Raw genomic sequence first — 9,573 nt, 5'->3', positions numbered from 1 at the left:
ATCTGTAGGTGGAGACCCCTCATATACTGTTGTTTTCTCTTTGCATGAATATCAATGCATTTCTGAAATAAGATAAATCAATCTGACACACCGCAGTCTTTCCTATAATAGACTTACCATTTATGTGTTTTGCAAGGTAGAAGCTTTCGTCGCACTGATTGCCCAAAGCATATTCCCTTGATTCTCTGACAATAATTACATAAAGTGCCAAAAAGAAATATTAGGTCATTGAGCTAATGGACCATTAATAGCTTTGATAATAGGCTGATCAATTCCCCTATAACGTCTGGTCGAACCTTGTTCTCGGACGGGGTCGGGTCTGCTAAGGACTATTGCCATTTTTAGGACTTGACCTCGTTGAGGACTCAGCATCTACTCGGAAAAGGAGTCCAGAGTCTGGGTCGGCTAAGGGATGTTGACCATCTGGAAAACTCGACCTCTTTGAGGACTCAGCATTCGTTTGACCGAGCTGTACGTCTAGTATATTTAATCAGACTGAGAGGACTCGATTCTGAATTGAACTAAGACTACTTGGGATTCCATCGAACTGGAGGACTCGGGATCCAATTAGACAAAGGGTGCGATCGACTAGACTATTCGACCGAGCCACGTGATAGTCTAATCGACTGAGCCACATGATAATACTTGTCCTGAATGCTGATCCCTCCTTAACTTTAATCATCATATCAACTAGTTTTTGACTTCGCCCTCAACTTCAAAGACTCTACCTTATCAGTGACGTATAATTACTTAATTTGGTGAAAAGAAAAATATTAAAGAAACAAGAAACTTGATAAAATATTTGATAAATTATACATATTTCGCACATACATTTCTTATTAGCATGCATATATACGATCTGCAGCATGAATACTGATACTGATATTCGATTTAATTTCCTCTAATCGAGATGGTCCTGAGGCCGGATCGACATGAACATGGCAGCGTACAGCCGCAGCCGCCGTTCGCTGTCACCGTGCTCCGGCGCGCTGCTCACCGTGCCACGAGTCCTCGCCTTGTACCGGCGCCAGCCGAGTTGTATGATGACGGCCGCCCACGTTCGCCAGTTCGACGAGTAGAATCTCGCCGCTCGCTTCATCCGGTCGTTGGCGAATCTGTATCGGAAGTGCTCGGTGATGTATCTGAGATCGGGGGCGTCCAGGCCGAAGGCTTCCGTCGGCTCCAGGCACTCGAAGGTGGCGGAGGAGGCCGGCAGCCGATCGGTGAACGGCCGCCGGAGGCACCACGAGAGGAGCTCGTCTCCGAGGAAGCTCCCGGGCCCGAGATTGCAAGTGGCCACCACACCTTTGCTCAGGCGCTGGCTGCTCTTCAGCTGGCCACCGACCACGAACACCATGAGCTGCACCGGATCCCCTTCTCTGATCACCTGCAGGAACGAACGCCTCAAATTACGCACAAAGATTACATCTTTTTGCAGCCACAGATCGCAATCGATACCTTTTCGCCCTTGGAGAAAACAAGCGGTTTCACTCTTTCGCATATGTTGTCCAGTATGAGATTGTCCAAGTTGTGAAACAACGGCACCTGATCGATCACAGATCATTCGATGAAGATCGAAGAGAACTCTAAATCTAGTTTGTTTTTTGTTTTTTTTGTAATCATAGATCTAGCTAGTCCGGTACCTGTTTAATGAGATCGAAGCAGAGATGTCGTTTGATGTCTCGGCGTAGGCCTTCCGGAAAATCTTTGATTATCTCCAGCTCCTCCTCCCCTCTGGTCACCGCCCATCGCTGCCGCTCGTACTGCCGCACTCTCAGTCTCAATCTCGACGGCAACTGTCTCCGTTTCATCCACCATTCCATATCGCGCGACCGCAGCTGCATCTTTCGCTTCCGCGCCATTACAGCATGCAACAGCACCTGGTGATAAAAAGATTAATCTCACTTGTGATCATTGAAGGATCAGAATTCTGAAAGATGAATGGTATTTATTACCTGAATGTTTCCGATCAACAAAGTGAACAGCATCAAGCCACTAAGAACAACGATTATGCTGAATATAACTTCCAGCCAATGACTTGTAGGCTCAAGATCATTGCCAAACGTACTGAAAAATGCAACGATTATTATACATCTTTATTTTCTTTGTTTCAGTTGAGTTCAATCAAGCAAATTGCATTTACCTTAGAGTCATTAGGCCCCAGAAAATGGGATAGAGGATCTTGACGACAAGTGAGTTGCTGGAAACAACAGGAAGAGCCCAACTGTAGATTCCATAGGAAAACGGGCCGTCACCGTTCAAACACACTGGAGTATTGTTCATTCCTGCAAAATTACTTTCACAGTCCAAATTGTTGGCAGAGGACGGGAACTGGTAACAAACTTCCTTGGAGCAGGCCAGAGAAGCAAGGTTGCAGTCGTTGTTCTTCTCGCACTGTTGTCGAAGACACGCCGCCACGCGTTGGATCGCAAGAACATACCAACACCCACCAGCAACCTGTCCATACAAAAAAAAAATCAAGTGTTTTAACTTATTTCCGACTGTACAATTTTTTATTATTATTTTTCATCTTTTGCATGATTGAAAGTTAAATCTAGAATTCAAAGGGTTTTTGGAAGTTCTCCGATGAAAGGATCACGATGGTGATTCCAGTGGTCGAGTTGTTATCAGATTTTGCAAGTTTGCAGGCCCTGCAGAAGTGGCTTTTGTCGCATGTAACGTGGGTTGCATTACCATTTTGGATGTATTAATGACAGATGCTCGGTACCATTCAATAGTACGGAGAAAGCAAAGTACAAGACGCTACTCTGATATGCGAAGAGTCGCGACTTCATGATTCACATCGTTCAAGAAACTTAACATTTTATACTTACATGAGAAGCGATGAAATAGGCGATGAGGTTGAGGCCAAAACCCCACCAGATTGATCCAAAGACGTAACCAGTGACCTTCTGCATCTTCCTCATCACAGAGATACTATGATATACCTTTGGCAGGAAATGGAACACAAAGATAAGGAGAAGTATTGTCATCAGAAGCTTTATCTCCTCCTCCCTGATCAATTTCGGCACTATCAACCAGAACACAGCCTGAAAAATATAATGGAATTTTTTACTCTGTTACTGCTCAGAGTTAAGATTGTTCTTTTACTTAGTGATCGTGATTAAGGTTTACTATGTTTGGGAAATGGACCTGCGGGACGGGGAGGATGACGAAGACGTCGAACCAGAAGCCGCTGAGGGAACGGAGGTAGTGGGCGGCGATCATGCGAGCGTCCCACACCAGCTTCCCGCAGCCGACCACCAGCGACTCCCGCGACACGTAGGCCATCCGGAACTGCAGCCACACGTGGAAGACGTGCACAGCGTCGGCGGCGGTGCGCAGCGCCGTGACGATCGCCGTCAGCCCGCCGTCCATGTACAGGCAGGGTCGGCCGTTCCGTCCAATGGACAGCGCGTAGAAGAACAGGGGGTCGACCGCGACGGCTAAGGCGCGGGCCAGCAGGATCGCGCGGTTCCATCGCTGCACCGTCTCGCTGCGGGGGTCCAACGCTGGCCCGGTGAACAGCGACGCAGGCTTGCTCGGCCGACCGAGGTTTAACAACACGTTAGTCTGGCTGGGGCGGATGGGGATCAGCGAGGAACCGGCGCAGGCCTCCCACTCCGGGGAGTTGACGCGGTCGCAGGTAGTGGAGTGGAAGGTCGGCACGCCGGGCTGTGTGCACGCGTAGCACTCAACCGACGGCACAGCTTCCGCCGAAGGCAAAGTGCGGTGGCCGCTCTCGATGATGTCGTCGTCGCCATCACTGCCCGAGCTCGCAGTGGCGGCGTCCTTCGCCCTCCATAGCAATCCATTTGACCTGGGAATTCAATCAAACACATTGTGAGCAGCCAAGCCGTAAAATTTTAACTGAATTAATCAACGGACCATGAGAGGAAAGAGCGAAGCTTAGCGAAAAGCAGCGCCATCTTCCATGAATTATGACGTCAACCATGAGAGAGGAGAAGATAATTCTACAGCGACGCGGCCATTGCCATTCTGTGCTCGCACTATAGAGCAGAGTGAGATATTATAACCTAGAAATCAAACTGTGGACGAGACCCAACACTCGAAACAGACCGTGATTCGACAGCTGTTAACTTCTTGAGAGGGGGTAATTTGAGTTGTGTGTCTGGACCATACAGGCCAATCCGAACACTGCGGACCACAAATAAAAGCTGCGATCTGCTGTTCTCTCAAACAGGCGAAGCTCCTGACGCGGTAGCACAACGCTCTACGGACTAATGACGACGGGAGGAGCGTGTTGCCTGGTCGAGCTTCCGTAGCCGATCGGAGGTAAGCGAGGACCATAGCTTTTACGAATCTTGAAGTGTATCGGCGTGCGCATGCGCTGCCAAATGGCTGAGAGTTACGACACGCTTCGCTTACGTGTCTGCGTCGCGACGGACGCGGGACTAGCGATGAAGGGACTGGAAGAGCACGAAAACACCAGTCTCTCAAGCCTGGCCGCCTCCTTATCTTGCACGTGCCGCTCACGTGCACAATAATGATTAATTTATCGGTGTCATTCCTATTCATCTTAACTAGACCCCATAAAAAGTCTATTTGCCTTTGTTCTATGTCAGACTAACTGTCCTCTCTATCGTAATTTGATATGGTAAACCCTTGTAGTTATCAATAACTTAAAAAGATTTTTTATAATAAGATTGATAAAAAAAATAATAAAAGTATTTTAAATGTGTTTATGGAGGGAGATGCTCAAGTTTTGTCCTGTAAAGAGCACCACTAGCTGGAGATGAGGCCACGAGGGATGGATGTGGAATGCATGCTATCTGATAAGGCCAAGTGGCCAACTGATCAAAAATCACAATTATTTGTTTCCCAAAGTGTGATGAATTGCTGACATCAAAATAAAATAATAATAATTATTATGATGGATTGAGAAATTGTTGCTCACATCCATAATTTGTTGGTTTTCCAGAAATAAGGTTGAAGATAAACAGAGTGTTCCCTATTTCTGACTTCGACTTTGTCACTCTTCTCAAAAATAGATTTGCAAAATTCGATTCTTTTGTCAATATAGAGTTTAATTTGGCATGAATATGTATGGAGAGAGCTACTCTCTGATCTGTAGATCCGCAAGAGTGCAAATTCAAGATCCACTCATAATTGGATTATCTTCAGTTTCAACTCGTAATTTGATTGATGAGGAAGCCAATGTCTAGATGAAGGATCAAAATCCTGCACTCTATGCGATTGACAATCGATTACAGTGAGCACTGTACAATTTTTAAAATAAAAAAATCTGAAAAAAAAAGTTTAAATCATTATAGACATGAGATTTGAAATTTATAGTTCAAGAACAGTAATAAAAATTTAAATCTATTTTTTTATATTAAATTGATATATATGTATGGAGTCATGTAATTACATATTATATGAATTCTATCATAAAAAATTTTATTTAAAATTTTAATCATTGGGATGTTTTAATACGATTTTATAATATTGATGTGACATATTAAAATTATAAAAAAGATTCATTTAAAATTTTAACTATTCGAGATAGCTTAAATTTATATATGAAAAAAATGATATATATCTGGAGAAAGAGATCCGACCCTTACAAGTCGATTTCCACTGTGCAATTCGCAATGGCGTTGCGACCTGGGAGAATCCATCTTCTCGATTCAAGAGAAAAAGATAAAGCTTTCTTTAATCTTCATCCACCAACAACACCATCGAAATCATTAAACAGCATCAAAAGCTCTGCACTGCCTGGAAGAAGCACAAGGATTATCTTCCACCAAGGGAGCTCCATGGAAGCCCTAGAATGGAGGAAAAGGCTCAGAGAAGACATGGAGTGCAATGCAGGTGAGGGGTTTCTCAACCTGAGCAAGTAAGTTCTTCCCCAAATTCACTTACTCTTTTTTTTTCTTTTTCTGTTTGCTATCAGGTGTCAAAATGCTGAGCTTTTCTTCACCGGAAAACAAAATTGGTGGAGCAAAAGTGATATCGCAGGAAATCACAGTGCTTGAGAAGCCCAAAGAAGCTACTTTCGACCTCCATCTGTAGGTTATGTTTTTTTTTCTCCTTTTGTGTTCTTGGTGTTTGTTGATCGGAGATAAGCAGCTTCATCATTGCAGCAGCAAGAGAGAGTTCGCTTGGGCTAAAGCTGCTCGATCGAGCAGAAGGTTGACTTCGACGACTCAGCTAATGCAGAAGATGTTTCCTCCTCTCTCGTCTAGGTTACTCAGTGCCGACGCCATTGCAGTGCACGAAAGCATCGTGTACATGTCGGCCAAGTTAGTGCTGACAGATGCTTGGAGTTCTAGCTGCATTTCTGGTTCTTTCTCGAACTCCATAGAAAATTACATTCGAAGATTGAAGGTTATTGAATCTGAATTTCTAAGGTCTGTAAGTGTTTGCCTGTGAAATTGTCGGTATGAACTCAATCAGTTCTCACATGATTCCGATCGAATTCTCTTTGTCGTCGTAGATTGGAGACTGGTTATTCGGCACTAGATATAAGGATGGAGTGCCATGAGTTGGAGAAGCACGCCATGATCATTCGATTCACTAGATTCCATGAATGCGGGGAGACAGATCGAGCAGGGTGGCTGATCCAAACTGCAAACGGGGAAGTGTTACAGAGCTTGTTCCATGCTGCAGGCAGCGAAGTGGTTCCACAGAAACTCATAGCAGATTGTGCAGTGCTAATGAAGCTTCTGAAGGGGTTGCACATCCTATCCCTCTAGATTTTCTTGTTTACTCCATTAACAGAAAGTGCAAATAGGATGAAGAAAACTGATGTAAATAGATAGAATGTGCATGTCTTTTGGAAGGGGGGCAGCATGAGGTGCCTAGTCCTGTTTTGCTACAACCAAACGCCTCTATATATTGATATAAATGTAAACTACATTCGGCTCGACAATTTACCAGGAAGGTAGGGCTGGACCTTTGATGAGGCCAGGCAGGAAATCGCCTCAGGGCCCGCCTAGGAAGGGGCCAAATTTATTTTAATTTTAATTATACCTAAAAAAAGAAATGAAAAGGCAGATCCTAAATGGCTAAACTCTATTCTCACAGTTCTAAGGAGAAAACCAACGCATGACTTTTCATTGTATGTGATCTTTTTTTCCGGTGTTCTTTCCTCGAGGGTATGGATCCATCGAACAAGATCAAACTTAGGTAATCCTAATCTTTTTCTCTGATCTTCTTCCTCGTCCTGCAACACGTGACACCAGTTGCGTCCTAATCGTGCGATAGCGGCTGTTTGCACGATCTAATCGCGTCGATTCGCATGGTGGCTATGGTACATGGCACCAACTGGTGGGTTGGCATTCGGCATCCGATCACATGACTTATAATTGCATAGCGCAATGGCAGTCGCACGTGGCGTTGGCCACTCATGCGAACAGAGACCTAATCACATGGTGGTTGTCAGTTGTTGCTACCACCATATTGGTCTCAGCCATGGGTGTGCAGGATCGAAAAGACGCTCGAGGAGGGGGTGAATAATGTTCATCGCTTTTTCAATTATAACGAGTTAAAACAAACACAGCGGAAAAGAAAAAGAAGAAATAACACAAGTAACTTTTACTTTGTTTGGAGCCTTTGACGACCAAGACCCGCACTTGATGAGTGTTTTCATTAGACAATCACTATCAGTTCAAAAAAAATTACAGAATTTGAATACAAGAACTATAAATTTAATGTTACCGACAACAAAAAAGAAGTAGAGGAACAATTAATCATCGGTTGTCGGAGCAGCCTTTCGATGTCATCAGAGTCTTATCGGAACAACGCACAAGAAAAATAGAAGTGAATGATGATGTGGAACTTCAAGTAAAAGTCCTTTTTATAAGCCATCTTTGGGTGCTCGGACCACCCGCGGGCGCCCGAAGTGCTGACATGATTGCACTTCGTCAAAAATTTATCGTTGAAACTTCTATCCATCTCCAGGCGCCTGGACTGGTCTGGGCACCTAAACCCATCCGAGCGGCTGGACTCTAACGTGTGCCATCTACTAAGTGTCCACCACGTCAATTGGTTGCCCGTTGGCTTCACCTCTTGCCCAGGGGCTTGGACCACCTCCGACTGCCCAGACATCCGGGCGCCTAGACCAAGTCTGGTCGCCTGGAACCCTTTTTCAGCCTTTTGCTTTCCTGTGTCATAAGGTTAACACAACAAACAATAATATAGAAAAAAGTAATAATAATATTTTTGAAAGTTTCTGGACTGTTCGATTCTGACTTTGAGTTTCTCTGAAACCCTAGGTCGGATCAACGCCTATTGTTCCCTCAACTGGGAACGTGTCTCACTCGGTCTCTCCTCTAGTTGCTTACCTCCACACTTACCAATCGCAGACTTCCTTGATGTCAGATCCCTTGATCCACTAGGAATTCCTGCCAGATTTCAACCAATCTGGACTTCAACTAGTTGTCAACCCAATTGGACTTTCTCATGCAAGATCTCAACCAATCTGGACTTCGTACGAGCTATCAACCTAGCTGGACTTCAGCCTAGTGTTTCGATCCTCTAGATCCATCAAGTTCATATCCAACACACTTAACAAAAGGATTAGAACACAACATAATCTTACTTTAACCTTTGTCATACATCAAAATCTAAGTTTAATTATTAGTGCAACTTGTACGAATAGTTTTGACCACTGTTATATTGTTGTGGTCATCGCAACCTTGCTGAACCATTGCATATGCACAATTAAACTTTACTATTTTATTTAATTTTTACATATTTTTGGATGTGAATACTATTGGTGCAATTAGCACAATAGTATCAAACTCAGATTTTAATAATTGACAAATACATTAAAGTTAGATGTGCTTGTGATCTAACTATGTTATAGAGTGTGCAGGGTTGACTAATTTGACGGGTCAAGAGGATCAGACACCAGACAAGAAGTCTAGTCGGGATGTACGATTCCTAATTGGCCAGGTCCATATGTCGGATTCTGGCAAGAGGTTAGGATGTTCGATTCCCGATGGGTTGAAGACCGGAAGTGTGATTCCGAAAGGAGGTTAGGATGTTCGATTCCCGATTGGTAATGTCCGAATGTGCGATTCCAATAGGAAGACCTGGTGGGTCATATTGAACGTCGAGAAGATAACTTGACATTTGGTAAGTGGAGATAAGTCATTGGAAGAGAGTGACTCAGTGAGGACGCATCCAGTTTGAGGGGACAATAGACGTCGGTCTAGTTTAGGTTCATTTTGGAAAACCTAAACTGAGACCATGACTAGATCTGGGTCTAGAAGATAGAATCTAATTAATACTATTTTTATTCTGCTAACTTTGTCTTGTAGGTTATTATTTATTTTGGGATAACATGAATTTACAGGATCGAATTGCACAAAATATCTCCGGTGAACAGTACCAAGGCACCTTCCATGCGAAGGAAGGCGCCTTGAGCTGGGCGATGGAAGGCGCCTTCGGTCGGATAAGATAGAAAGCTTTATCACTAATAAGAGTCGGCTTTTAAGGGATAGAGCTTGTAGTTGAGGCGCCTTTAGTGGTGTTGAAGGTGTCTTCCATCCCATTTAAAAGGGTTACTCAACCATGCAGTTATACACACCTCTATTACAAGCT

At 44.1% G+C, this 9,573-nt stretch overlaps 2 protein-coding genes across 3 annotated transcripts; one reads left to right on the top strand and one right to left on the bottom strand.

Annotated features, from left to right (window-relative positions):
- Positions 1-773: 773 nt before the first annotated feature.
- On the bottom strand, positions 774-4,048 carry LOC122046553 (cyclic nucleotide-gated ion channel 2-like). Its single transcript, XM_042607304.1, has 8 exons — positions 3,889-4,048; positions 3,154-3,820; positions 2,835-3,050; positions 2,144-2,457; positions 1,956-2,067; positions 1,644-1,880; positions 1,459-1,545; positions 774-1,387 (listed from the first exon to the last, which is right to left on the bottom strand). The coding sequence occupies exons 1-8, from the start codon at positions 3,927-3,929 to the stop codon at positions 902-904; spliced, it is 2,160 nt and encodes a 719-aa protein (XP_042463238.1). The 5' UTR covers positions 3,930-4,048; the 3' UTR covers positions 774-901.
- A 1,559-nt stretch (positions 4,049-5,607) lies between these two features.
- LOC122049342 lies at positions 5,608-6,880 on the top strand. Of its 2 annotated transcripts, none has more exons than XM_042610737.1 (4): positions 5,608-5,835; positions 5,918-6,032; positions 6,111-6,374; positions 6,461-6,880. In XM_042610737.1, the coding sequence occupies exons 1-4, from the start codon at positions 5,616-5,618 to the stop codon at positions 6,717-6,719; spliced, it is 858 nt and encodes a 285-aa protein (XP_042466671.1). In that variant the 5' UTR covers positions 5,608-5,615; the 3' UTR covers positions 6,720-6,880. The 2 variants fall into 2 exon arrangements, with proteins under 2 accessions (XP_042466671.1, XP_042466670.1); XM_042610736.1 differs by having other exon boundaries at positions 6,108-6,374.
- The last annotated feature ends 2,693 nt before the right edge of the window (positions 6,881-9,573 follow it).

Source organism: Zingiber officinale, chromosome 2B (genome assembly GCF_018446385.1).
Source record: "Zingiber officinale cultivar Zhangliang chromosome 2B, Zo_v1.1, whole genome shotgun sequence".
NCBI classification, from domain to species: Eukaryota; Viridiplantae; Streptophyta; class Magnoliopsida; order Zingiberales; family Zingiberaceae; genus Zingiber; species Zingiber officinale.
The sequence above is the reverse complement of the archived record's forward strand: the minus strand, read 5'-3'. Positions and strand labels throughout refer to the sequence as shown.